Source organism: Peromyscus eremicus, chromosome 17, assembly GCF_949786415.1.
Source record: "Peromyscus eremicus chromosome 17, PerEre_H2_v1, whole genome shotgun sequence".
NCBI classification, from domain to species: Eukaryota; Metazoa; Chordata; class Mammalia; order Rodentia; family Cricetidae; genus Peromyscus; species Peromyscus eremicus.
In genome coordinates this window covers 8,555,254-8,583,220 of record NC_081433.1, presented here as the reverse complement: position 1 = coordinate 8,583,220, position 27,967 = coordinate 8,555,254, and the positions used below count along the sequence as shown (strand labels likewise).

General features: G+C 51.3%; 1 protein-coding gene across 1 annotated transcript in view; it reads left to right on the top strand.

Annotated features, from left to right (window-relative positions):
- The first annotated feature begins 607 nt into the window (after positions 1–607).
- Positions 608–27,967, top strand: part of Rasa3 (RAS p21 protein activator 3) — an 83,286-nt gene continuing 55,926 nt past the window's right edge. The window contains exon 1 of the mRNA XM_059244595.1: positions 608–763. Within this exon, the coding sequence (XP_059100578.1) occupies positions 709–763 (55 nt within the window). The 5' untranslated portion in view covers positions 608–708. The remainder of the gene's footprint in view (positions 764–27,967) is intronic.

The following is a 27,967-nucleotide window of genomic DNA, read 5'->3' as shown; positions in this document are numbered from 1 at the left end:
AAGGTCCCGGGATGCCAAACTCAAGGCCCACGTAGAGGCTGCCCAAGTACACCAGGGGGCAAGCAGGGTCTGCCTGCTAGGCGCGGGGTCCACACGGACCTCACGTTGGCTGTGCATCACCGTAGGAATTCTTCAGCGCGATCGGCAGGTGTCACTTCTCTTAGGTGCTGAAGCTGGGGCCAGAGGAAATCTTTTCCTCTCATCCCTTTGGCTTGAATATAACCTTTTAAAATTTTAAGCGCGAGTCAGTCTCGCGGAAGCTGGCGGTTAAAACACAGAACAGTACTCACAACCCTCTCTTTGTCCCCGGTCCGAGGAGACCAGATCAGAGGGGATCAGGAGAACATAAACCGCTAAACCCCGAGTCCCTTCCGATCCCGCCTCAGAGTCGGACTCCGCCCCCTTACAGATCCGACCAAAGGGACGCAGAGTTTCACAGTAGGCGGAGTCGTACGGCCCCGCCCCGCGCGGAGCCCTAGCCAATGAAGATCGGGGGTCTGGCAGAGGAAGGCGCCCACCGCCCCGCCCCCGAGCTCTGCCAATGGACGGACGCGAGGCGGTGCACCCGAGCAGAGCGCGGACCGCAGCGCGCGGGGCTCCGGGGGCATCCGCCGCTCGGCTCCGTCTGCCGGCCTTGTCCGCCTGTCTTGTCCTCCTCCTGCGGCCGCGCTGCCGGGCCCTCGCGCCTTGGCGAGGTCGACAAGCAGCATGGCGGTGGAGGAAGAGGGGCTGCGGGTCTTCCAGAGCGTGAGGATCAAGATCGGTGAGGACCGCGGTGGCGTGGGCAGCTCCCCAGACCCCTGCTCCTGGTATCCGGCCCGGCTGGACCAGCTACTCGTGCTTCCCCGCCCAGACGGCCCGGTTCTCCGTGGCACTGCGGGGGAGGCGGGACCTGCATCAGGGGGGCGTCTGTTTGTGTGCGTGAGCGCGCGTGGCTGTCTGCGTGTGTCCGTGTGCGCAGGACCGTTCCCGGACCGCTCCGGGTCTCGGGCGCCTGAGTTTACATGCACGAGCACACGCGGTTCCGTCCGGGAGCTCCCACTTCAGGGATCAGGGCTCCTGATGTTAGTCTCCGGGTGTCCCCTTCACAGTTGTGCGCAGGAACTTCCTTCCCAAGGAGGGGGCGCCCCTTCACCCTTTCTGCTGTGCGGTGCTGCAGGCTTCGAGGCCGTGCGCGCGCGACTGTGTGTCTGCGCGCTGCAGGCGTGGTGATGGAGCTGCCAGCACCTCCCCCTCCTTTCATTGAGAACTGGCCGTGGGAGCTGTGGCCGGCAGGCCTGGCATTCAGGCTGCACTCGGCTGTTCCGGACTTTGGCAGCAACGCTGGGGGCAGGGAGTGAAGTAGAACTGGGGTGATCTGGAAAGGACTTCCTGATTTTTTTTTTAACCTGAAAAATTTGCTTTTCCAGTTGCCTTTTTTTTTTTTTTTAAATCTTGTGTGTGATGTGTGAGTCCACTTCCTAACAGTGGTTTACTGAAGTGACCGTTACACATCGAACCATTAACGCACTGGGCAAGGGCCAATTTTCTGGAAGGAATTCTGGGTCCTAGCGCGCTGTACCTGTAGTCTTTCCCCTCTGAACTGCGTTCCACATACTGGCCTGTTCCCATGTGAAAAGGCCCCTAGTGGGTGGCAGCAGTCACAGTCTAGTAGTGTCAGTTGTTGATGACATTCGATGCTGTCTGAAGAATGCCCGCTACGCGCAATCAGCGTGTTGCTTCCTGTCCGCTTTATTTTGATTTTGAATCATCGCCGAGACAGTTTGATCTTTGGTTCAGAAGCACTGCGGATACCATGTGGTGCCTGGGCTCCCAGAGGGCATGGGAGGGATTTCTCTTGCTTTTGTGCCTGGAATCGCTGTCAGTTTCAATCTGAGGAATGGGGCTGCTTCTGTCCTCTGTGCGGCAAAGAGCCCTTGTGTGAGGGTGGCCAGCTTCAGTTTCCTTCAGTTGAGACCATCTCACCAAGTGAGTCCACCGGGCTCCAGGGGTGCAGAGCCCCTCTACTCGAGGAGAGCAAAGCGGGTGGTCTTGTTGTGGAATACTGTTAGGGGAGAATCCAGGCCTTCAGGTCAGCAGGTAACAAGGGTCCAAGACCTTCCGGTTCTGGCCAGTGTGACTAGCTCAGCCACTGTGCACAGGGAAGGGTTTCAGTTCTCATCAAACAAAGAGGATTTCTCTTCCAGGAGGACACAGGAAGACAAGAGGGAAGGAAAGGCTCTGATACCCAAGACAGCAGCCCAACCTGTCTGCCAGCGTAGGGTCTTCGCTAGAGGAGCAGTGGTGGACAAGCTGCAAGGTCTCTCCTCTGTTGATACATTTCGAATAAGGGTGTGCTTGGAGCCTTCATTGCGTCTGATTACATAGGGGGCTGGGTAACACTCACATGTTCAGGATGGCGGCAATGAGGTTGGGTAGAGATACCCAAGCTCCAACTGCCTGCCCCCTCCCTAAATGTGCTCTGTCTCCAAGAGGCTTGTCTTTCTCAAAGGTCCTTACCCATAGGGCTCGTCAAGAGGGGTGCCCGTGTGCTCTCTGGGTGGAGTATGCAGGGGAACACAGCTCTGCATATAGATCCTGCCTCCTGCGTCCGAGCACACGGGTGGGTGTGTTGTGTTAGCCCTTTGGAGCCCAGAAAACAGCTGTGGCAACTGGTTTGGGTTTGGTGTTGCGTAGCTGCCCTGCTTGTCTGATACCACTGGGGTCCCCAGGGAAATCCCATCAGACTAAATAGGACTCCTCGCAAGGTGGGTGGTATGCTGGGCTCCCCTTGTGCTGGGCTCCCCTTGTGCTGGGCTCCCCTTGTGCTGGGCTCCCCTTGTGCTGGGCTCCCTGTGTGCTGGGCTTCTGGGTTTCCTTTTGCAGTTCTTGGTCTGTGGTCAGTTCACTCTGTGATTAACATCTGCCTGAGTGTCAGTGGCTGTGACATTGTAGTTGACTTGAGGGCACCAAGGTTGACCCGTCCTGCCCCTCCTGTTCTCTGTCTCTGTCTCTCTCACTTTCACACACACACACACACACACACACACACACACACACACACACACACACGTACGTCACTCCTCTGAGCCTTGTCTCCAGGCACTGTGGCTTCCAGCAAGCCTGCTGGTGCCTTCCAGGGTGACCTAGAGGAGCCTCTTTCTTGTCACAGCCGTTTCTCCATCTGAATAAAGCAAGAGCCCATGTGGGCTGCATCTGGTGGGAGTGCACGAGCTGTGGTCTGTCCTAGTCAACACCCTCCCCCACCCAGAGAAGGGAAGAGAGACAGTTTCCCCTAAAATCACACAGATAAACACCATCACCACTGCTGTAAGAACGCAGGGAAGGGGCCAACGCTGTGAGGCTTGGCCTCTACTTGGTTTTAGAGCATAGGATAGTATTGGTTTCATCAGAAATGAATCTCTCTGTTCTTCCTCTTTCTCATTCCGTCTACCCTTTGCTTGTACAGAAGAAAAAGCCACAAAAAAAGTAAAGTATCTTAATTTAAAAAAAAAAAAAAGAGTATTTTTTAAATCCCGTCTTGAAGAATCTGTTGCTTCCCCATTTAAAAGTTGCATGGTTGTTTGGATGTGTTCCTCTGTGCACTTAGAATCTTAAGTGTCGGTGGTAACAATTACTGCTTTGTTACAGCCATCTTCAGCCATCACATGTGACTGACCCACGCTTCCTTGAGGCGTCTGCATTGAGGAAGTGTGCAGCCCAGCTCTCTAGAGTCGATGCTGGTGGTGATTGGGCGGATAGCTTGGCCAGAGCTCATCTGCCCAGCTATTTTGGGCCCACTGCTCCCTGCGGTTGAGATATAGCTTTACTTCCCAGTCATGTTTTCCTTTTGCATAATATTTATTACTTGTTTTTGAAAGTGCTCTCTGGATAAAAATGATGAGTGTTATAGAAGTAATTATCATCTGTCGATTAATAAATAAAAATTCAAAATTCTGGTTTTGCATTCCCAGACCAGAAATGTTCTCTTGCGCTGTTATGGCTTTCTTCCTTTTCTTTCTGCTGAGGTCTCTGTTGAGCTCCCCGGGTCCCCAGGAAGGCAGGCTCTGCTTCCTGAGTTCCCAGTGGGCTCTTGGTGACTCCAGTCCTTCTGCCTGGATGTCACGGCAGCCACTGTGCATCCTCGCTGAGGCTCTGTGCTCTCGCTCTACAGTTAGAATGTGGTTATGGAGAAGCGCAGTGCCCAGCAGAGCATACAACAGTAGCTCCTCCCATCCCGCAGGATGGGGCTGCTGTGGACCAAGGCTGGTTTCTCACTTACAATTCTCCCCCTTGCCTCTCTGCTGACAACAAAATCTCACCAGAATCAGGAGGAATCAGTGAAAGGAGGAAGAGCAGGAGTGCAGGATGGGGTCAAACGGGTGTGAGCCGGCCTGGCTGCTCAACCACGAGTCGGCAGCAGTTGACAAAGCCCCAGATTAAGGGCTGGAAGCTCAGTTAGCCCATTGAGCGAAGTTGCTCTCTCCACTGGCCACAGCATGTTGACACCAGGGTTGCTGTGGGTCACACAGCAGGCCATGGACCTGCAGGGGGCGGTTATGCTTTACAGGTTAACACAGTTGTCATGGGCCGGCCAAGGCTGGATTCAGAGAGAAGAGGTGTTTTCTGAGTCATGGCAATAGCCTTTGTGATACAGTAGCTTCTGGGCCCGAGTTTAAGAAGATGCCGTGTGGGCCAAATGTGGTCCTTGGCATGGGAGATTTTAGATTCTCTTAAGCTCTCTCATGCTAAAATTAACTTGGGTATTCCATTAACCGAGCTCAGCTCAGCTGGCTGGGCTATTTTTAGCTGCCCAGGACTAATGTGCAGATCTAGGCTGTACCTGTGGAAGCTTGGAAAGCTCAGGGTTGGACTGCTTCGTCTGCTGATCCAGGTGCTGTCTGCTGGCATGCTGGGTTGGCCATGCCTATGGTGGGTAGAGAAATGCAGATCTCAAGTGAGGGGTTTGTTTGTGTACATTATTGTCTCTCTCTCTCTCTCTCTCTCTCTCTTTTTTTTTTTGGTTTTTTTTTGAGACAGGGTTTCTCTGTGTGGTTTTGGAGCCTGTCCTGGATCTCGCTCTGTAGCCCATGCTGGCCTTGAACTCACAGAGATCTACCTGGCTCTGCCTCCCGAGTGCTGGGACTAAAGGCGTGCCACCACCCGGCTGTCTCATTGATTTTAAAGATTGCCGGGCGGTGGTGGCACACGCCTTTAATCCCAGCACTCAGGAGTCAGAGCCAGGCGGATCTTTGTGAGTTCGAGGCCAGCCTGGTCTGCAGAGTGAGATCCAGGAAAGGTGCAAAGCTAAAAAAAAAAAAGATTTTATTTTACTAGTAATTTTACGTGTGTGTGTGTGTGTGTGTGTGTGTGTGTGTGTGTGAACACACATTTGTGCCATACCTGCAGAGGCAAAAGAGGGTACTGGAGTCCCTAGAGATGGCATTGTAGGCAGTTGTGAACTGCTCAGCTGTGCTGGAAATTGAACTCAGGTCCTCTGTAAGAGCAGCAAGTGCATTTAACCTCTGAGCTTATATCATTAATTTTAATTTCTCACATGATGTCCATGAAGGGTGACTATACACACACACACACACACACACACACACACACACACACATATGTATGTATCATAGCTAGCCTGTGTTCTGGACATTTCCTGTCAGTTCACACGGGCTTTTACTTCCTCTATGATCTTAGATTTGGGTGGTGGCTGGCAGGCTAGAGGGGAGCTTTGGAGGGAGCAGGCAGCTGATGCTAAGGAGGTTGAACAGGGCACTGGTCCGTACTTGTAGACAGCAGGGCTATGGTGACTTCAGTGGCGGCTGAGCAGGCTGAGACTCACTGACAAGTAGGTGTAGGGCCGGGAACTGAGAGGAGCTATAAGTCTGAGCAAGGGGATCAGCCTGAGGTTAGACTTCCATGAAGTAGCCCCAAAGTGCTGTGTGGCAGCCGCTCCTGAAAGGCAGAAAATATTTTGATTGGACTCCCCGAAGCTGATTGTGTATCTGAATGCATAAGCCATACACATGCATACACACGTTGAGGAGCTAACTGCAGCTGGCCTAGGGCAAGAGACAGTGTGTTTTAAGTGTGAGTATGAAAATATTTAGAAAAAAAAATGGATTTTGCAAATGGCCTTAGAAGGTCCAGGTGGCTGAATGACCTTGGAAGGTGGCCTGGCTGGTCTTTAGGACCAGAGCCCCAGACAGTCAATGAGGAGAGAAGGTGGATGTTCTGTTCTTGGAACAGAAACTCAAGACAAGATGGCGGTTGGTTCTTGATAACTCTGCAGTTTTAGTAGGTGAACTCTGGCCTTGGTCTCATTTACCTAAGTGAAAAGTGATGCTTCTGTTGACCCAGTGATTGCAGATGCACCCAGGACTGGGTCTTCGCCGACAGAAGCAATGCTTCCAGTACTATTTAAAACGTTTGGTTCTGTTCGCTTGTACAAATTAGAGTTCCATCCAAGCTGTGCATAAACCAGAGAGGGCTGAACTTTGACAAGTGGATAGGGGTTGAAGTCTGAAGAGAGATGGCTTTGGCCCTGCCCTTGGAGAGAGGATTCCATGGATCCATGGATCCTGGCGTCCCTCCCTGCCTCGGATATTGTGAGGGAGGCATCCCTGGTTGTGCATACAACTTTGGGCACAGATGATTTGGCCCGGAGCTTCCAACTTGGTGAATAGGTGGGCCTCCCTGTAGGGCAGAAAGCATGTGTAGGTAGGTCGTGTCAAGACTCAGATATATGACTTGTAGGTGCTGGTTGGCTTCTGGAAGGCACAAGGTCCGTGAGTGATGGACAGTTAAGCATGTTGGCCTGGGAGGGACCTCATGGGTCACAGCTGGTCGTCAAGGTATGCTGGTCTATCCTGTCAAGGTCTGCACCAGGTGCGGAAGAGGAGCCGCCTGCACAGCTGGACTGTTCCTGCTCTGACCAGATGGGGATCTTGCAGAGGTGCCTTCTGCACAGCCCCGTAGCCCACAGTTCAATGAGCCAATAACAGAAAAGTGGAGTAAATGGTAGCTGAAAGGGTGTTCGCATCATGGAGCATCCACAGAGGGACAAGGGACGCTGTCTCTGGGCCATTGTGCACTGCATGAGACCGGGACTGTTTCCTTGGGTTCTGCTCTGGGCTTTCCCTTCCTGTGAAGAGGCTACAGGGAATGACCCCACAGCAGTTAAGCTCCTCTCAGGGCTAAGATGGTCAGTCAGGCTTCTCTTTGGGTTCTTGTGAAGAAAAGAATTCACTTTCATATCTGAAAGCGGTTCAGATCAGTGGTTCGGCCTGCCAAAGCCATGCTTTCTTCTCCAGGTGGGTTTTCCTGGCGCGAAGCAGCAACTCTCCAGTCGGCGAGGGTGAATCTAGGTTCCGAGTCAACTCTTGGGGTCTGCTTCCATGCTGGGCCGTGCTCACCTTGGCACTGCCGAGCAGCACCAGTGCCAACCACTGCTCCTACAGCTGGTAGAGGAGCTGAGGACACACTGATACCTGTGGAGGGTGGTTACGGTCCTGACAGGTATTTCTCACTTTTCATCCAAGGCTCGGAGAAGCAAGGTGGCCTCCCACTGAGTTGTTCTATGACTTGACGTGTCTGCTTCTCAGGGCCCAGAAGTCTTCATGATTGGCAAGGATGGTCCTTGTGGACTTGTCCTCCAGATGGGAATGACCAGCCTCTGAATGAGTGCCCTTCCTTCTCAGTACATTTTAAAAGCAGTCCCCCTTCGTGGGACTAGTCCATGGAGCACAGCTCTGACCAGCGCTGGGGTCACCAGGCAGCGTGGAATAGAGAGAACTGAGGAGTCAGTGTCCGGGGTGACCATATGCAAACCCTGTCTCAGCTCAGCGACGTCTTGTCAGGTGAAACCTTCAGACCAGCATTACAAAACATGGTAGTGTGGAGATGCTGCTCTCGTCTCAACCTTGGCTTCCAGGGTACTTGATCTCTCTCTCTTACATGCTCCTCTCAGGAGGGGTGAGATTCACTCTCTCCTACTGGAGAGTTGCTGCCTCGTGCCAGGAAAACCCACCTGGAGAAGTAAGCACGGCTTTGGCAAGCAGAAAGTGGGTTCAGTTTCAGTGTGGGGACGTATCTCAGTCCTAAGACCCTGAGCCTCTGGGCATCTGCTTTGTTTTGGCTCTGGCTAACTTGGGATTTTCCAAGGCTGGGGTCAGACTGGGGCACGGGGCTATTAGCATATCCAGGAACATGAGGCACTTCCGGAAAATTCATCTGTGTGCAAGCCCCAAAGGCCCTGGCCAGCCTGCACTCTTGTCTAGAGTCTGGGATGAGTGCTGTGATGGGGCTGGGTTTCCCATGGCCTTTGGGGTGAGGGCTGAGCGGGGGAATTCCAGACCCACAGATATACGGATGGCATGCTTAGCCTTCTTGGGAAGTCTTGCTGGCCTGAGGCCCTTCATGTAGGCAGGCGGCTGCGGGAGGGAATTCTGGGAAAGCTCATCCACCACAGAGCCTAGAGAGGACACTACCTCTTGTCCCAGTGGCTGACCTCCAAGACTCAGAGTTTGTGCCAGATTTTCATCTGTGCAGCAGCTGCCTCAGCCGGCTCCCTGAAGAGAGGATGCATTTCTGCTACCCAGTCCTTGAGCCTGGTCCTAGACTGGGCACAGGAAGAAGGAAGCAGGCTGCCGGCCTCAAGCCCGAAGGGGCACTGAAGATAATTCCCGAGTGTCAAGGTTGTCTCTCAGTAGTGGTCATGAGAGCCGTAAAGTTGTTGACCTAAGAACACACAATAGGGTATTTCCTCCACCATGGAAAGCTGAGTTCTAAGAGCTGGAACTGTGCCTACACTTGTCTGGGCCACTGGGGGTCTGACACTGGCCACCACGGGCGCTTCCTGAGGCGTGAGGTAGGGAGAGAGAACTGACCTGCACCCATGAGGCCAGTATTCAGGTTAAGTCAAGGGCCATTCTCTTTTTTATGAGGTGTCCACTTCTTGTGATATGGTTAGGAGCTTATTTACACATGCACACGTGTGTGTGTGTGTGTGTGTGTGTGTGTGTGTGTGTGTGTGTACACTGGGGCCACTTGCAGGGCAGAGCTTTATGCCCCAGCATGCACAATGTAGCAATTGTGTTGAGGTTTGGGGTTCTACATTTTCCAGGATTCGTAACAACAGGAACCGGTCACTCCTGGCATCGTGAGATTTGCGAAGTTTAAAATAGTCCAGATTTTCACAAAGTCCTATACTTCTCCTGTCATCTGCATATGGGCAGGGCTTTGTCACCTGGGGTCCAGGAACCCTTCAGACAACTTACCTCCTGCTACTATGGCTTTGGTACTAGGGTGCACCTGCCCTTCCATTCCCACGCCGTAAGATCTTTTCCCACAATTGTTTTGGATTTTTATGTATTTTATATTTGCGTAACACACTCATGTTCTTAGGCCCGCAGTTTAGAGTTCTTCTCCTGGCATTTCTTCTGTTTGTTTCTGACCTGTTTCCCCAGGCAGGAGCCAAGGCCCAGTCTCCTAAGCTGTGTGCTCAGGAAGCCATAATGATTCCCAGGTGAGGATAGAGCAAACCTGAATGAAACCTTATCTTTGGGAAGGAAGCCATGGGCAGGTGCCAGAGCTTGAATTCAGTAGGTAAGATGTGACCAGGGATCCCAGGCAGGTACGGGCCATAGACTGTTGATGAGAAGCATGAAACAGATGCCTGCAGATCACTGTTTGGACAGTAATTTGGGGAGGGTTCATGGGCAGTTTTTACCTGCAGGTTGTTCCGGGCAGAGTTGGTACAAGGCCCTATGCCAGGTGGACTTTTGCCAGAGGGTGAATGAAGCTCTGCCGGGATGGTGCCCAGCCTCTTTGAGCTGTGCTGGTTGCACAGCCCTCCAGCTATTCCTGGGATGCAGTTCCAGTTCCCTTGAGGAGTCCTGGAGGCCACATCTGAGACATTAGTGTGGCTGCCCAGCTCCCCAGCTGGTCCCATCCGTCTGGAATCTGTGACATTCCTTTTGCCGTTCATCACTTCCTGCCTTCGGCGGCGGCACTGCGTTTAGTGTTTAGAGAAAGAGTTTCTGAGTATTGGAACCCAAGAATGTGTTTATGCATGGCCTGAGTGGAAACCAAGGGTCACATGGAAAGAAAAAAAAAAAAGTTTTTCACTGTTTTGCCGAGTGTCTTGATTTCAAATTTTGTTTCATGAAGTAGATTTCATGACGCCTGCCGGGAAACTTGGTCTCCTTTGCTGTTTCCTTGCTGAGCCCCAGGATGTGATTTTCTCCAGAGGGCTAGAGGGACCGGGTCTGGAGGGGTTGGCAGGCAAAGAGGTCCCATGGGGGTCTTCTGCCCCGAGTTAAACACACTTGCTTACTCCTTGTGATTGTCATTCTTACCATCAATAGTGTAGTTCATCCCCCAGCCTCAGCTCCTAGTCCATGGAGGCCATCCACCTCAGGGCTGGCTACACCATCTCTGTAGCTACACTGCATGCACCTCGTGGTGTTATGGATATAAGGATGGTCGGCTGCAGTTGTGTTGCCGCTGGGTGAGGGGCTGGAGGCTGATAGGATGTCAGGGTCTGGAAGCTGATGGTGCGGGCAGGGTCTTGAGGCAGATCAGCTGCACCAGTTTAGAATATGATGGGCAGGACTGGAGTTGTAACTCTGTATGTTTGGATTCTGGTGTGTTTCAGAGTGGCTGGCTGCCTGGGGAATGCAGGGTAGGCGTTACCCAGGGGCTGCTACTCAGGGGCTGCACACAGGTACCATGTTTTGGGATGCGTCTTCTCCTTCCTAAGATGCCTTCTCAGCTCCCTGGTCCTTGTCATCAGAGCAAGGAGAGAGTGATAGGATAGCCCTTTTTCCAGAGTGGACATCGGAGAGGGCTCAGAGGGAGGCCAAGTGTGTGTGGGGGGTGTTTACCCACCACTCCACAGCTCCCCAGAGTTTTGAGTGAGAGTAGTAGGAAATACTAGATAGAAGGATTTAGAGTGTGGAGATAAACAGAAAATACAGGATAACCTCAAGATGGCCTGGAACCTATTTCAATGGGCCCTGACTGTCTCTGTCCTAGGGTATTTATAGAAATGCCAAGGGGTGGAGCAAAAGACCTCCCCCAGCACAGCCAAGTGCAGACCATCTCAGACACCTGCACTCAGGCCCGTGGTCCAATCATCCTCTCTGTGCAGACCTGCTGGGCAAAGCCACTAGGAACCTGAAAACGGGCTCCCACACAAGTGGGCCCGGGAGAAGGTTTACCCGGGACCTTGGCCTCCCTGGTCATGAGCTGATGTAGAGGTAGGACCCCATCACCCCCCCCTTGCTGGCTCTAAGGGGCCTTGTTACCCCCAGATTTGCTACACACGGCCGAGAGAGCTATGGTTTCTGTCAGGTCAGACTGAAACCCAAGAGGAGAGGCTGTGTGGTGTCCTGCTTATGCGTGGTCTTCAGCACCTGCCACCTTCCCGAACTGAGAGCAGGTCAGCCCAGTGCACAGCAGAATCGATGCTGCCTCTCTGCCTGGGTCTGCCATCCCAGAGTCTGGAAGGAAGCGTGTGCAGAGGGCATTTCTCTCTGATGCAGAGGTTTTATCCTGCCATTTTGTGTCCTCCCTTCCCCCCCACCCCCTCACCCCAACCAAGGGTCATTTGGTGATAGCTGGGTTGTTTGTTACATGGTGTATGCAAGCCATGGGCATCCATGGGGCATGGGGTGCTGAGGTGGAGCCCTTGTTCGATGACATTCTTGAGTGGCATGGTGGGAGGAAGAGTGGCTATGGGGATATCTTGAACACCTGTGGACACTGAGAATGTGTCAGACTCAGGTCCCCTCTTCTCTGCAGGAAATAGAATATCACATTACTGTCAGTCATATTTTGGGAGCAGGGAGCAAAGGTCTCTTTGTACATCTGCTGGAGGAAAGACTCCAGAGCTGTGTACTGTGTGACTGCTGCGTCACAGTCTTGGGTGCAGATTGAGGGAGTAGAGGCACTTGGAGTTCACTGGCTGGGCGACCGTCACACGTTATGTGAATTTTCTGTGCCTTGGTTTCATGTGCAATGAGAATGATCATGGCCCCTTCCTAGTAGTGTCGAGGATTGGATAGTGTGTGAAGTGCCAGTTCCATGTGGGCACAGAATAAGTCCAGCCTGATGTTGTCATCACTCCCTTCTGGCTTTTTTATCTCACCCAGGAGCGATGTGGGGGTTGGTGAGCCAAAGGCTGGGCTGTGTGTGACCAGCAGAAAAACCTCATATGACTACGGAGTTTGCCTGATGAGTGGGCACCATGGGTGGAGTTGGGCTGGGAGGGTAGGAATTTGTGGGACCCCTGTAAACCAGAGCCCATGCTATCTGCCATGCCAAGGCTGTGTGCTGCATTAACTGACAGTGTTCAGATGCCTTCCAGAGTGTGCTCCGGTCTACCATGAAATGCTAACCATATTGTGGCCCCGTGCCTATGTAGAGTCTTTATACCATGTCTGCTGCGGGCTGGCAGCACCAGGGTGTGGAGTTGTACATCAAGGCTACCTTCCCAGAAGCTGTGACTGGGCTCCCTGCCACTAGTGATAAACAGTTGGTACGGGATACCGAAGCTTGAATGGAGCGCTTGAGTGTGGTTGCAGGTAGCCCGAAGCCACTCAGCATAGTCGTTGGCTCTGTGCTATTTCCCGGACTGTCCGGTGGCCGTCTCCGCTACACAGGCCACCGTGACAGCAGATGCAGTGTGTTGAATGTCCCTGAAGGCCTGTGCATCAGAGGCTTCATCTCCAGGTTGATGCTGTGGGAGGAAAGATCTTTGGACAGTGGGGCACGGGGGATGCTGCAGTCCTGGACCCCTTCTTGTCCATTCTTGGTTATGAGGTAAGCTGCTTTACTTTCTCCACACTATCCATCCATGGTGTGCTAACCCTCGCCTAGAGTGCAACCTCCCGTGGCAGGAGCCTCCAGGGCAGAGTGAAAGCCGACCTCTCTTTAAGGTGGTGAACACAGGGGATATATCTTCAGTTTATTTTGCAGAGTATAGGAGGGCGCCCACATGGGGCCTAGCTTAGAGCAGACCCTGCGTAGCGTATAGCCCACGTGTGGACGGGCAAGGTCAGGTTCAGCGCTTGGGTCCCAGTGTTTTTCTCTGAGGTTCTTGCTTGCTTTCTTTTAAGATGTGTTCATTTGCTCGCACCCAGCAAAGCTGACTGGGATGGCTCCACCAGGATGCCCAGGAACACTCCTCCACAGTGGCACAAAGGCAACAGGTACCTCACTGCTCACAGGCAGGAACACAGTGCCCTCCCCACCTACAGGGAGGGCCTCAGGGGATCTGAAGGGACTCTGGATTGCTAGACCTTGGCTCTGTGCACCATGAGGCAGCCTGTCCCTGGAACTAGTCCTGCTCAGGCCTGTAGCTGCCCACGAGGGCTGGGTGACCTGCTGGTAACATTTCAACTCCAGAAATACCAGGAATCTCCCTGGTTTCCTTCTCATAACTCTTCTGGGGCACACTGGGCCACTTCATTGTTGATGTGTTTGGAAGTAGAGCCTCTGAGAATTCAACACTGGAGGAGTGTGGGAAGCAGGTCAGCCCCGTGTGGTTTTAAAGGCCACAAGAATCAGCTACTATGTTTTTCGGAGTGAAATAAGGTCTGGGTTCATCACATTCTTAGCAAGCAAATGGCTAGTTTTTAATGGGTGGAGCTCACGCAGGCTGTCAGAGCTGGGAAAAGCTGACTGTCCTGGCCCCCTCTCCTTACCCTCAAATGCGTAAGACCCATATGTCCCGTAGCTCTTTCCAAGATAGTTTTGGACGCCAGTCTAATAAAGGAAACGTCAGGAAATCCAGAATAGAAAGTTAGCACACGGCCAGAGGAAGTTCATTTTGAGCCCTACAGATAAGTTAGTGGTCTGACTCTCTCACAGTACCATACCAGTCAACTCGCTGAAGACTAGGGGTGTCTCCTTCACTCAGGGAACTGGGGGTCAGTGTCCACTGGGAACCTGGAAAAGCGGGTTAGGGGTTTGTGGTGTTTAATGAGCTAGTGAATGTCTGACATCATCTATTTCACAAGCCGGGTCTGGGTGTCGCGTTAGGCTTCTCTTCTTGTCAAGAGCCACTCGGTCACTGGGAAGGAACTCAGCAGTGGTCCGCATTGTTTATGAACCTTTCTTTTCTTTATGAGCAGCAGATTGCAGGGAAGCATGGCTGGCGTGCTTGCCTCCCAGTGTGTCTGTCTGTCTGTCTCTGGTGCCCATGCAGGAGCCCTCCAACCCTGGGGCTCCGTGCATGGGTGTCCATGCTCCTTGGAAGCAGAGTGAACAACAGCCTTGCAGGAGAACATAAAGCAGGAAAGCAGCCTGTGGTCATGGATGTGTGTTGGTTCAGGATGAGTGGTCAGGAATCATTCATACTCTGATTCCTGCCTGCTAGATAGTAGGGCCCTATACCCTGTCATGCTTCCCTCCTGTCGTAATGGGTCAGCCATTACCATGGCCTGGCCACTCTGTGGTCTTAAGGCTTCATGGCATCCCCGTGAACCCGCCAGTCCTCCTGTCTTACCCTGGGCACTCTCCATCCCTCATTTCTTTGGAGTAAGAGGAGGGATCCACCCTATCCGTGCAATATCTACAAAGGACATGCTGTTCTGAGTTGCACTTGGAATCACCCTCAAATGACTCAATGGTCCTCTAGAAACATATTTGTCAGTTCTAACTTGTCCCAGATGCTACAAGTTAAGGTATTTGGAGAAGCTGCGTAGTTAGAGGTTCTTTGGGACAGAAGGCAGTGTGCCTGTAGCTGAGAGTACTGAGCATTGGTGTGGCACTCTGAGAGACTGGATGTCCTGTGGGTGGGAGGTGGCATTTCCTCTGTGAAGGCATCAGCCAGTACAATTCAGTTTGTGGTCCAGCTGTGGCTGGCATCGGCAGGTGCTATTCTGATGGTTCCTGCAGCCCTGACGATGGTGGCGTCAGTATGCGTGGTGGAGACATACTCTTGGCTTGTTGGTATAACTACATGTACAGGTCCAGGTCTACGCTAGAATCTCATCCTGCTGTCCATGTGGGTTCGGGGCTCTCTGGGTAATCCCTTACCCTCCAGCCAGCGAAAGACCAATGTGAATGTGTTGAGTTCAAGTGGTGATGCCCCTGTACAGACCCTCGCATGGCCGAGGAACCACTGTGAGCCCCACCTGTGTGGTCTGGGAACGGGGACGCTTGGAGCCTGTGGCGACTCAGCCTCGCTGCCGTAGCTCAAAGTAGCCAGACAGTGTGTCACGGGGTAAGTGTGACTGCGTGTCTGTGGAGCCTTATTTATGGACACTGACATTTGGGCTGCACATAATTGTCTTATGCTCTGAGATATCTTCTTGATAAAGTTATTTGGAAATCTAAAAGCCGTGTCTGGAGAGATGGCTCAGTCAAAAAATTGCCTGCCATGCAAGCACAGAGCCGAGTTCAGATCCCTAGCGCCCGGGTAAAATCCAGGCCCAGGAGAGTGAGCGACCTTGGAACACTCCCTCCTCAGTGGGACATCTCTATCCAATCCCTCTCCTCCTGGTGCAGGGAACTCTATGGCAGAGGAGGGGGGAAGATTGTAAGAGCCATGAGGATAGAGGACATCAAGGAAACAAGACCGTCTAGACACACCAGGACCGACACGCACATGAACTCACAGAGACTGTGGCAGCATGCACAGGGCCCGCACAGGCTAAACCAGATGGGGTCCCAGTGCTGAGAGGGGGATGTAGAAGCAAGCCCTCACCCTTAACCCAGAAACTATCTCCAATCGCTAATCGCCCACAAAGGAAAAATTAGTTTTCTCCGACCGACCGACCGACCGATATATTCAATATATATTTGTATTCACTGGGTATACAAACCACACTTCAGGGCAGGCTCATGCCCAGCAGATGGCCAACACAAAATGAACTCAGTGGTATTTTTGGTGGTGGCGGTGGTGGTGGTGGTGGTGATGGTGATGATGGTGGTGATGGTGATGGTGTGTGTGTGTGTGTGTGTGTGTGTGTGTGTGTGTGTGTGTGTGTGTCTGTCTGTCTGTCTGTGTGTCTGACAATGCTTTGTCTGGACACTTTCTTTTTTACCTTACAGATCTTTTGCTTCTCTATTATCATTTCCAATTTTGTTTTTATAGGTTTTCTGTGTGAGAATGTATGTGTCTCATTGTATATGTTTCTTGTGCTTTTTCTTTGGCTCTTTTTTTCTATTTGCTTCTTTGTTATGTCTTACTCTGGTTTGTTTTTATTTTGTTCTTACTTTAGATGCCTGTTTGTATTTTAATGAGACAGAGAAAAAAGGTATGGATTTGGGTGGATGGGGAGGTGTGGAGGATCTGGGAGGAGTTTCGGAAGGGGAAACTATAATCAGACTATATTGTATGAAAAAATATATTGTATATTCAATAAAAAGTAAATAAAATAAAGTAAAACCCGGGCATAGTAGGAAACAGCTGTAATCCAGTGCTGGATGAAGGGGGCAGGTAGGAAAGGAGGACCTCTGGGACTCACTGGTTCCTCAGTCTGGTAGAGCTGATGGGCTCCAGGTTCAGTGAGAAGGCCCTGTCTCAAAAAATAAAGGAAAGCTGGGCGGTGGTGGCACACGCCTTTAATCCCAGCACTCGGGAGGCAGAGCCAGGCAGATCTCTGTGAGTTCAAGGCCAGCCTGGGCTACAGAGTGAGATCCAGGAAAGGTGCCAAAGCTATACAGAGAAATCCTGCCTCGAAAAACCCAAAAAACAAACAAACAAACAAATAAATAAATAAAAATAAAAATAAAATAAAAAATAAAGGAGAGAGGACAGAGAAAAACACTAATGTTGACCTCAGTTCTCTACATGCATGCACATACATGTTTATGCATACCCATCTGCATATATGTACACCCACATGAATGTGTACCCTCCATACACATACACAAGCCAAGAAAAGTATAAAAAACTATTTTTATCTTGCATTGTCAAACAGAATAACTGATTTGGGGCTTTAATCCATCTTGCTGACCCCGAGCATTGGTGTCTCGATACAGGGCAGTGGGCAGCCTGAGAGCAGGGTCCAGGCCTCTAAGCTGCTCAGTCACCAGATTCTCCAGGTTTTCTGCCACTGGTTTCCTTTTTTTTTTGTTAGATTCTGACCATTTCTTTTCCTTGACACACTAAGTTTTCTGTTTATAGAAGGAGTGTTTCTCCTCACTCCACATTCAGACCACAGCTAAGTGAGGCTGCTCAGTGTCTTGTGAGCATGAGAGGGTCTGGCTTGTGGCTTGTACCCTGCCCTGACCTAGGGCTTGGCTGCGTCAGAGCCTAAACTGTTTGAGGGAAAGTTTTATGCCCCTGTCCTTATAAGCTCTGGGAGCTGGTTGCCCTTAGGGAAAGCAAAACTTGGAGAATCAGGGATTAGGGAAAGGCAGAGCCTGCTTCTGGGGACCCGACAACTCTCTGAAGTGTTTGGGTTGGAATTCTCGCTGCAGAAGTTTGTGAGCCAGAAGCACAAAGACTCTCGGGCCGGGAGGAGGTGAGGCTGGAGAGGGGGCGTCCCTGGCGGAAGCACTTTGCCACCGGGCTGGGAGCTCCTGCCATCCTGGATGAGCTTCCTGCCCCGTCACGGGTGTGTGAAGCCAGCACCCACTTCTTTGCTTTCACTTTTTAGGGGTGCATCACATGGTACTAATTTTTTTTTTTCTCTACGAGACCAGTGTGCTTAGCAGTGCTGTGCTTGTGGGATACGGGTGGTTGTGAGAGGACTGTTCCTCTTTAGTGAGCTGGTGCTCCTCCCTGTGCAGGCCAGCGCTGGACACGCACTCCCGGCTTGGCCTCTCCTCCCCTTGCTTTGTGCCGCTCACGGTGCAGGCTCTGTGGATGCTCGGTTCAGAAGGCTTCCGGCAGATGCGGGCGTGTCCCTGTGAGGAGGCCATGACAGGACTTCTTCAGTCCAGTGAGGGGCCTCAGGGACGACTCAAGACCCCTTGCCTAGTATCAGAACTACTGGGGACCCCCCCCCCAAACAGCCCCAATGCACAGTCCACTCCCCCAAGTCCCCGGGCTGGGCTGGGACTGGCTGAGAGCTTTTGGGGACCTGATGTAGGATCAGACGCGAAGGGGAAACAGAAGAAGATGGCAGAGGGTGTGTCTCTTCTCTTTCCTCAGGTCTCTACCCTGAACTCTCCTCAAATCCTGTACTGCTCATGTCATTTGTGGGTTCCTGGCAACTGTTGCTCCAGGTCAGCGGGTCTCAGCCTTCCTAAGGCCTCGAACCCTTTAGTACCGTTCCTCTTGTTGTGTTGACCCCCCCCCCCCCAAGCATAATATTATGTTCATTGCTACTTCATAGCTGTAATTTTGCTACCGTTGGGAATAGTGATGCAAATATTTTTGGAGATAGGGGCTTGTTGAGGGGGGACATGACCCACAGGTTGAGAACCATCGGTCCAGGTCTTTGTATGACTGTTACATGCGTGTATGGAGCGGTGATGAGTGAGGTTGTATGATCACTGTAGACAGTTTTGGGGAAATCCAGAAAAGCAAAGTTAAAACGTGTGTAGCTGGGCTTCCACACTGGGGTGCCTTGTGTGTAGGAACCCCCAAACGCGCTTTCTTCTGGAGGGCTGGGCTTTGTCTGTGGGTATCTGAGACCTGGAGCATGTTCACTGGGTGGTGTGAGCTCTATGGGGGGCTGTCTTGTATAGTTTCGAGTAGACCCCATACAATATTCTCAGCCTGTGTTGAGGGGAGACCCTCTTATGGCCTAGCCACACGTTGACTGTGTGCGTGGCCAGCCCTCAAAGCCATAGTTGGAAGGTCTGAAGGCCCCATTACTGTTCAGACGAGGACCTGCAAGTTTTGTTGGGTGGGCAAAGGATGAGCAAGACGTTGTTTTCAGGGATTCAGGTTTTGCATACTGGCTGTGGGTTACAAGAGCTGTTTGGGTCATCAACCAAGTTCCTTGTGTCTCCCCATACCCGTAAAAAGGTGAAATAGGAGTTTCTAAGCCAGCCACGTGTCTTTTTTTGTGTTTTTTGTTTGTTTTTGTTTTTCAAGACAGGGTTTCTCTGTGTAGCTTTGGCACCTTTCCTGGAACTCACTCTGTAGCCCACGCTGGCCTCGAACTCACAGAGATCCTCCTGCCTCTGCCTTTCGAGTGCTAGGATTACAGGCGTGCACCACCACCATCACCACCACCACCTGGCTGTGTGTCTGTTAGTTTTATTGTGTTGTTCTCTGCCTAAGATGGTAAGCATGAGAAGTGTTGACTGAAATTGAGTTTGGAGACCTCTCTTGATGCTGATGTGTCTCTGATCCTGGGTCAGCAGGTGGGTAAGGACCGTGTGCCAGCGGATGGTAACCCTTGGCTCCAGTACTAGGATGTTGTTGGCAGGAGGGATGCACAGCCTGTGCCTATCTGCCAACCTCCTTTTTTGGAACTCTGCTGGCCTCGGTGGGGAAGTGGATGGGACAAGGTTGTTCATTTCACATGTGCAGTATGTCCCTGGAGACTGAAGCAAGCAACCAGAATTGAGCCACTTTACTGGTAGGGAAACTGAGGCTTGAAGCAGCTCCCATCTGTCCTTAGGGCTGTCTTCTATCTTGGGATGAATGTCCTGCAGCGAATACAGGCCTCTGTTTCTGAGGACCCAGGGCCATGTGGTCCTGTTGGAAAGGACAACTGTAATGTGTACCCTTCTCTGGTGGCCGCTGGAGATCCAGCCTGTCTACTAAACCCTTCTCCACCAGGAAGCCGTTGATGGGGCACCGTGTCTGGCTCCAGGGTGGCGCGAGCCCAGGCTTAACCAGGGCGTTGTCTTGTCGCACACATTGACTTCTCTGCCTTCTGCCTTTCTCTCTGCCTGGGCTTGGTGGAACTTGGGGTCCCTAGTCAGGCTGTGGAGCCCAGCGAGGTCATTTGTGAGATACGATAGTGGAAGTCAGTACCGGGGGATTTCCTGTGAGTACAGTTGATTTTAATTCATGGAAGATTGAGGTCAGCTGCCGGCTGGATAGTAAATGACAGTCTCCACCAACTAGAGGCTCCGGTTCTGGGAGCTAAAAATAGAACTGGTAGGGGGGGAAGAACCATTTAGAAGAGGATTAAACTGAAGATGAAACTCCAGGGAGCAAAATTCAGGGTGAAATGGTTCTGTTGGCACAGAGCTGGCACAGAGAAAGATGGCCGCCCATGGGGTGCGGAGCCTCTTAAAGACACGCCTCTAATCAGGCTGTGTGTAGTTAGGTAGAAACGATTACTTAGACTTGCAGTAAAGTGAAGACACTTGGAATTTTGGTTATTAGCTCTGGTTAAACTTTAAAGGAGAGAAATTGTGGGGATGCTTTTGAAGAAAGGTTTTATTATGTGTATGTCGGTGCACTGTGTGAGTGCATTGCCCTTGGAGGCCAGAAGGAAGTATCAGATCTCCAGGAACTGGAGTTGCAGATGGTTGTTAATTACATCGTGGATGCTGGGCATCAGCGTGGTCCTCTGGAGGAGCCAGCATTCTTGATGGTTACGCCATCTTGTTGCCAGCCCCGTTCTTTGGGCTAGCACCTGTTCTGGTGGGGAAGTTGGGCTTTGGAACCAGAAGTCATGAAAGGTGACATGGTTCCTAGGAACTAGGTAGACTTTGCATTCCTCAAACTGTCTTGGGATGCACACGTGGTCAGTTTTTCCCGTTGGTCCTAGGGGTCAGGCTTTCTGATGGGCAGGAAGTGATGCAGGAAGTGATGATCGCAGTGAGTTCAGAGCCAAGGTGATGCCTCAGGAGGCATTTTAATTCCCCAGGAGAATGGAGTGGGTTTGATAAGTGGGGTGGCTTTATTACCCACTCACCGTAAAAGGAATTGCATTCTGGCTCACACTGTAGAAAACGTAAGTTCTATACGATTAAAGGTGACTTGTGGAAAAAATGAAATAACAACACAGAGTGTCCTGATAGCCCCAGGAACATGGGAAAGTTCATGACCAGGAGAACAAACCAGAAAGCAGAACCGTGACTCAGGAACCTACCAGCTGAGAATAAAAAAAAAAATATGAAAAAAAAAAGTACCTCTACTGAGCACAGTCTTTTCTCTTGTTATTCCATAGACAGTACTCACTTACAAAGCATGTACGTGGCTATTACAAGTCACCTAGAGAGATTTAAAATACAGATGAAGATGCTACATGTAAATACTGCGCCATTTTCTATAAGGGCCTTGAACATCCGTCTCTGGGGCATACTGGGACTGGTTTCCACAGATGCTAAGAGTGCTGCATATAAGCCTTTACATGTTTATATGGCAAGATGTTAATGGCTGCAGGTTGCTTTTTTTTTTGTTTGTTTGTTTTGTTTTTTTGTTTTCGAGACAGGGTTTCTCTGTGTAGCTTTGTGTCTTTCCTGGAACTCACTCTGTAGCCCAGGCTGGCCTCAAACTCACAGAGATCCGCCTGGCTCTGTCTTCCGAGTGCTGGGATTAAAGGCGTGCAGATTGAAGTAGACCCTGACCCCCAGTGGCTTCCACAGAACGACACCAAGGCTCAAGGGAACACAAAATGCAAACTTGATGCTGTCGTCTTGCCCACCCAGCACTTCTGGAAACAAGCAGGGAGCTGTAGTTACAGCAGGGAACCACGGGCTTTCTCACTCAGATCGATACCATTTGAGGGCTCAAGGTAGTGAGTGTGTGAACTCTGCCCCAGGGCTCCACTGTATCTGTGTGTGGGCTCCTGTGTGCCTAGCCTGTACGGTGATGTGTGTAAGGGTTTTGGAGGTCAGTTAGTGATAGCCCTCCACAGGACTGGCAGGTGTGTGGTCAGAGTAGCCTCCAGCACGGACATGAGGCAGGAGCTGCTGGAGAGATGAACAGAGCAGTCAGGGTAAAAGCCTAGTGATAGCTTTTTCAATATGGTAGAAGGGTGGGGAGCTACTTCAGTGTCGTGGGATAAAACTTCACTAAAAGTAGGCTGGGCATGGTGGCGCACACCTTTAATCCAAGCACCGGAGAGGCAGAGGCAGGCGGATCTCTCTAAACTCAAGGCTAGCCTGGTCTACATAGCAAGTTCCAGGCCAGCCAACGATACGTAGTGAGAGCCTGTCTCAAAACAAACAAACAAACAAACAAAAACAACTTTAGTAAAAGTTCAGAGCGCCTCTCCTGTTCCTAAATGCTTTGCTTCTTGTATGGTGGTGTGTTCAGAGAGAAGGGGACACAGGGGTCCACACCATGTGACTTGCTTGGCCATCTAGGTGTGGGGAGGGAGCAGAGCAGATTCCCTACTGAGGCCCATGTGATACATACATACATATCTATAGAATATATAATAACGTATTTTATTAAAACATATAAAGTTTTAAAATATAGGAAAATGGTTTTTGAAAGATTTAATTTTGGACACGCACAACATCCTCTGGGCTGCTGCTGCAGGAGCAAATATGAATCCTGTCCGGTGGGTCTGTAGTAGTGTGGGTTCCCTGTCAGGAGACTGGACTGTATGTAGTTCTTTCTTGCATTTGTGCCAAGGCCTGTGGCATCTGGGTTTCCAGCAGCAGTGGGTTTCCTTGCTTGACCCAGCCGTCAGCACGGCACAGAGTGGGCGCAGGCAGCGTACCCAGAGTGATTACAGAGTGGGACCTGTCTCAGTTCTCTGCCCCTTGTGGAGAACCACAAATCCACGCTTGAAACAGCCCCGCCCCTCCTGGGTTCTTGGTGATGGTCTTAGAGTGTAGAAGGAAACAGTAAAATTAGACTTTGGTTTTCTTTCCTTATTCATTGCCTGGGGCAAGATTGCTGGTGAACAGAGATCGGATTTCATGTGTGTGTGTGTGTGTGTGTGTGTGTGTGTGTGTGTGTGTGTGTGTGTTTCACTTGGACAGTCTTCAGCCTGTGTGTTTCAATGTCAGAAACCCCACCCAAACAGTGCGTCTAACTGGAGCGGCAATCACAGAGCCCACGTGGGTTTGCGCTAGGTCCTCTGCGTACATGCTGTGGTTGTTTAGCTTAGGGTGTCTGTGAGACTCATAATGGTGGGAGTGGGGGTGTCTGACTCTGTTTCTCATGCCTGGGCCCTTTTTCCTTCTACTGGGTTGCCTTGTCCAGCCTTGATATGAGGGTTTTTGCCTAGTCTTATTGCATCTTGTTATGCCGTGTTCAGTTGATATCCTCGAGAGGCTTGCTCTTTTCTGAAGAGAAATGGAGGAGCAATGGATATGGGGGAGAGGGGAGGCTGCAGTTGGGATGCATTGTATGAGAGAAGGAAAAAAAAACCAGTGGCTCTTACAGAAGGGTGGCCGTGAGCGCTCCCTGTGGCTTCAGCTTCCTAGATAGACCATAAAGTTTCCTCTCTGCTGCAGTTAGCACCCATGCATGTAAGTCCTCATCCTGCCACAGAACCCCAGGGTGATAGCTCTGGGCACCACCCAGAACTCACAGGCTGCTTTAGGCTTTCCTGAGACCTGGGGATTCGAGAATGGTCCCAGTGAGAACTCAGGGGGTTCCGGCTGCAAAGACACCTGGACCTGTCATCCTCCGTCACCGCTGGGCTCCCTTGGTCAGTCATATGAGTTGGTGATAAAAGACTGAGCGCAGCAGCACGGAGGCAGCTGCCGGTGAGGAGCCCTGTGCCCGGGAGTTCTCGGGAGCCTGGCTTTCCCGCTGGATGAAGCGAAGCCCCGTGAGGGGAGCTATGCTTGCAGGTCCAGCTCCATCTCAGGGACAATGAATCCTGGGCAGTGCTAGCCCCGACGTGTTTCCCAGAGGCCATGTCGTATCAGAGGAGAAGGAGAGAAAACACTTCCTCGTCTGTCTCAGAGCTGGCTGGCACTGGGACCAGAGTCTGCCAAGGCAGAACTGTGCGGAAAAGCAAGCTCTAGTTCCAACTCACTTCTTGTTTCCCCCCTAGACTGGCTGTGGTGACAAGCTCCCAGTTTCTTGTCAGCCCTTAAAGGACGTGTGTCAAAGAGGCCCTGTAGAAGTGAATTAATGTTCTGAATATTCTTTAGAAATAATACACCAAAGTTTTGAATGATTTTGAATGAAGTGTTTATTATAGAAAACAGCTTGTTAGAGGAAACAGAAGCCATGAACTGTTCTACTATGGAGGCCCCCTCCAAGGGACAGAAGGGGCAGGACCTCTAGAGAGGGATGGTCTGGGGCTGGTATAGGGCATTGCTAGCATGTTCAAATCCCCGTGTTAACCCCAAGCATTACGTAGACCAAGTGTGGTGGCTCCTGCCTGTAATCTGTGCTCTGGGAGGTAGAGGTAGAGGCAGGAGCATCAGGAACAAGGTCACCCCCAGCTGTAGATCCAGTTTCAAGCAGCCTGGGATACATGAGACCCTATCTCAACAAAAGCAGGATGGGAAGCTGGGGAGGTAAAACACTTGGCACACAAGCGCGAGGACCCAGCTTCAGTCCCCAGAAGAGCCACATACAAAGTTGAGCACAGTGGCTTGTGCTTGAAATTCCAGCTTTGGGGAGGCAGAGACAAGCAGATCCCTAGGGACCACCAGTCAGCCACCCTAGCCTGATCAGGGAGCCCCAGGTCCCAGTGATGGCTTCTGAGAAGCAACACGTGCTGAGACTGACCTTCAGCCTCCACAGGCATGCCACGTGTGTGTGCACACAAACACCACACATGGAGTGGGGAGGTTAAACCAGAGTTATGATGTGTGCAAGTCTTCTGACTCTTCTCGGTGTCTCCCTTATTCTAACGAATTAAAAAGAAATCATGTTTAGGGCTGTGAATCTGTTCTCAAGCATAATAGCCCATGGTCCTTCTAATGCAGGTGACCACGCATAAATGTGGCAGTTTTCCTTAAGAGTGTTAAAACTTGAAACAGTCTTTTAGCCAAATGACGTTTGCTCGTGTGTGAACATTGAGGAGAGGCTGAGCTGTGTGTGTGGAGGCTGCCGTAGGGCTGTGGTGGCACAGTGACGTTGTGCTGTTTGGCTCTGCTTCCCGACACTAGGCACGGGGTGGGGAGGCTGGTCGGTTATGACACTGGTGTCCTTGCTGGAGCTCAGCTAGCAGGTCACCAAGGACTGATCTGTTGACCGAACCAGAGGACTGTCTTGCTCAGGTAGCGGCAGCAGGCTAAGGGACAGTCTAAGTTCATGCACGACTTTGACCCTTCAGCAGTTACCACTTGGCTCTGGAGATGTTCAAGCGGGTGTTTGGTCAGAAGTGCTCGGTCTAAGGAAGTGATATGAGAGGTACAGCTGCTCTGTGCGGGAGCTGTGAGGGCTGAGTCAAAGGTGACAGTGGCAGCTTGCTGAGGGAACTCAGAGACCAAGGCGGTTCTGGTTCTGGTTCGGGTGGATGCCCAGTGAAGCCTGCTGGAGGAGAGGGCTTACACACAGGGCCACGGGGTGACTGGAGGTATCAGCAAGAGGGAAGGGTGTGTCCAGAAGTGGCTGCAGATGGGAGTGTGTGCAGGAACGTCAGGGGAAAAAAATCTGCATCAGCCTGGGCACAGGTGGCCGTGCACCAGTTGGGGCTTCCATGGTGGCTGGGATAGAGCTTGACTGGAGGCAGCAGAGAGCCTTTGCCTGCCTTTCAGGAAGGAGAGGAGACGTCTTGAGGGTGACAAACCCCCCTGTAAGTCAGTGCACTATACACATGCTAGGAGAATGGGAGTGAGCAGAGGACCTGGGGTGTGGCTTTACTGGGCGCAACAATCCTTCCTGTTTAGGGACCAGGTTATTCTGGGTGGGGATGACTACATAGAAGTGAAGGAGAGTCTCATCTCGGAGATGGGGTGCAGGCTGGGAGCGGAATATTGGGCATCAAGCCACGTCAAGGGTCTGGCAAGAAGTAGATGACACTGAGTGGGAAGAATAGTTCATAGATGTCATCTGAGGCAGGAGGATGGCCCAGATCTGGCATCCTGTAGTGCCATGAGAAAAAAATGACTGGGGCACAGGCATGAGATAGGGCGGTCATTTTCAGGCAGGAAGTCTGGATGCTCAGGAAGTTTGTCCAGGAGTCTGGCACTTGTCGGGTGTCTGTGATATCTGATGCGCACACTTGTCAGCCTTTTCTCTGTGGAGGACTTTAATATACATTGAGTGAAAGAGTAGCTTGAGTTAGCTCACAGGAACAAAGAAGATTTTTTAAAGTTGTCATTTGAGACCGAGTCATGCTGTGTATTCCAGGCTGCCTTTGACCTTATGATCCTCCTGTCTTAGCCTTCTAAGTAGCTAAAGATCACAGGCAAATGCCACAGCATCTGGCTAGATCATGGTTTTGTTTTATTTTTGTTTTTTACTGTAATAGCTCTTCCCACTGACTTGGAGTGCAGTGGATGCGGTAACATACCTTGCTGCGTGGAGAGATGTACAGGACTGGGGCTGGTCTACACTGGCCCCAGTTAAACCTCAGGAAATGTAGTGTCGGAAAGAAACTCAGAGTGGTGGTTCGGATGAGAATGGCCCCATAGGCTCATAAATCTGAACACTTGGTTCCAGTTGGTGGAACTGTTTGGGAAGAATTAGGAGGTGTGGCCTTGTTGGAGGAGGTGTGTCACTGCGGGTGGGATTTGAAGTTTCAAAAGACTCACACCATTCCCAGTGTCTCCCTCTGCTTCCTACTTGTCACTCTGTGAGCTCTTGGCTGCTGTTCCAGGACCGTGTCTCTCTGCTGCCTGCTGCTGTGCTCCCTGCCATGATGATCATGGACTCCAGCCCTCCAAGGCTGCAAACCCCAATAAACTCTTTCTCCTGTAAGTTGCTTTGGTCATGGTGTCTTCTCACAGCAACAGAAGAGTAACTAAGACACTTAGTTGGCTGATAACCAGCCACGTCACTTACAGGTGGGAAAACTATGGCCCTGAGAGGCCAAACAACTCACTCCACGTCCCCTGGATTTGTGGGCGAATGCCTTACTCCTGGGCCACAGCCACAGCTGTGCTCCCTAGGTTTGTGAGAACTTTTGACCATGGCGCTTTCTCTTAAGTGTACTCTTGGTCCTGTGCTGTGGTGACTGTGATGCCAGTGAGTTGAAGCCCTAGACAGGCCGTGACATGACAGAGCCTGGAAACATAGTACTGTTATAGAAGTTGGGTACAAACCCCACATACTTGTCTATTGGTGTGAAATGTCCCACGGCATTGGTAAATCCACAGAAACAACACAGAAGCATGGATTTCATCTTGAGGTCAAGGGCGACTCTGGTGGCAGTGAGTTGCTTGCTTAGGTGATGAGCATCCTTTACAGTGATGTTGTGCTGCTCTGTGACACACTCAGCGCCTCCAAGGTGCAAACTTTACAAGGGAGAATTGTATGGCATGTGAATTACATCTCAGTAAAACATAAGTACAAAAAAAAAAATTCTCAAATTAAATCTTAGTTAGGTGACTATTGCTGTGAGGAAACACCATGACCAGAAGCAGCTTGGGGAGGAAAGAGTTTATTTCACTCACATTTCCTTATCATAGTTCAATGTCAAAAGCAGGCAGGGTAGGAACACAATCAGGGTAGGACTCTGGAGGCAGCTGAAGCAGAGGTCATGGAGGGGTGCTGCTTACTGGCTTGTTCCTCATGGCTTGCTTAGCCTGCTTCCTTATAGAACCCAGGACCACCAGCCCAGGGATAGCCCCACCCACCATGGGCTGGGCCCTCCCCCATCAATCACTAATTTAGAAAATGCCCTGCAGGCTTGTCTACAGCCTAATCTTATAGAGATATTTTCTCAGCTGAGGGTCCCTCCTCCCAGATGACTTTAGCCTGTGTCCAGTTGACTTAGAACTAGCCAGCACAGCTACCTTCTGAGTGCCCTAGGGGACCAAGTCATCGCTGGAGAACTCAGGATGCAAAGTAATACCAAGTAATAATAATTTACTTGGTGGCTTCATGAATGGCTCACAGAAACAGATGAGGACTTCTTATCCCTTCAGTTCAGCCTATCAGTGTACATGAAGGATTCAATTTTTATGTGTATAAGAAGAGGCAAAGAGATGTTCTGGAGTCCTAAAAGATGCTGAGCTGGGAGGGAGGGTGTCAGAGGTGGCTGGCATCCCAGGGGGAAGTTCATTCTCACTGCTAGGACTGGAT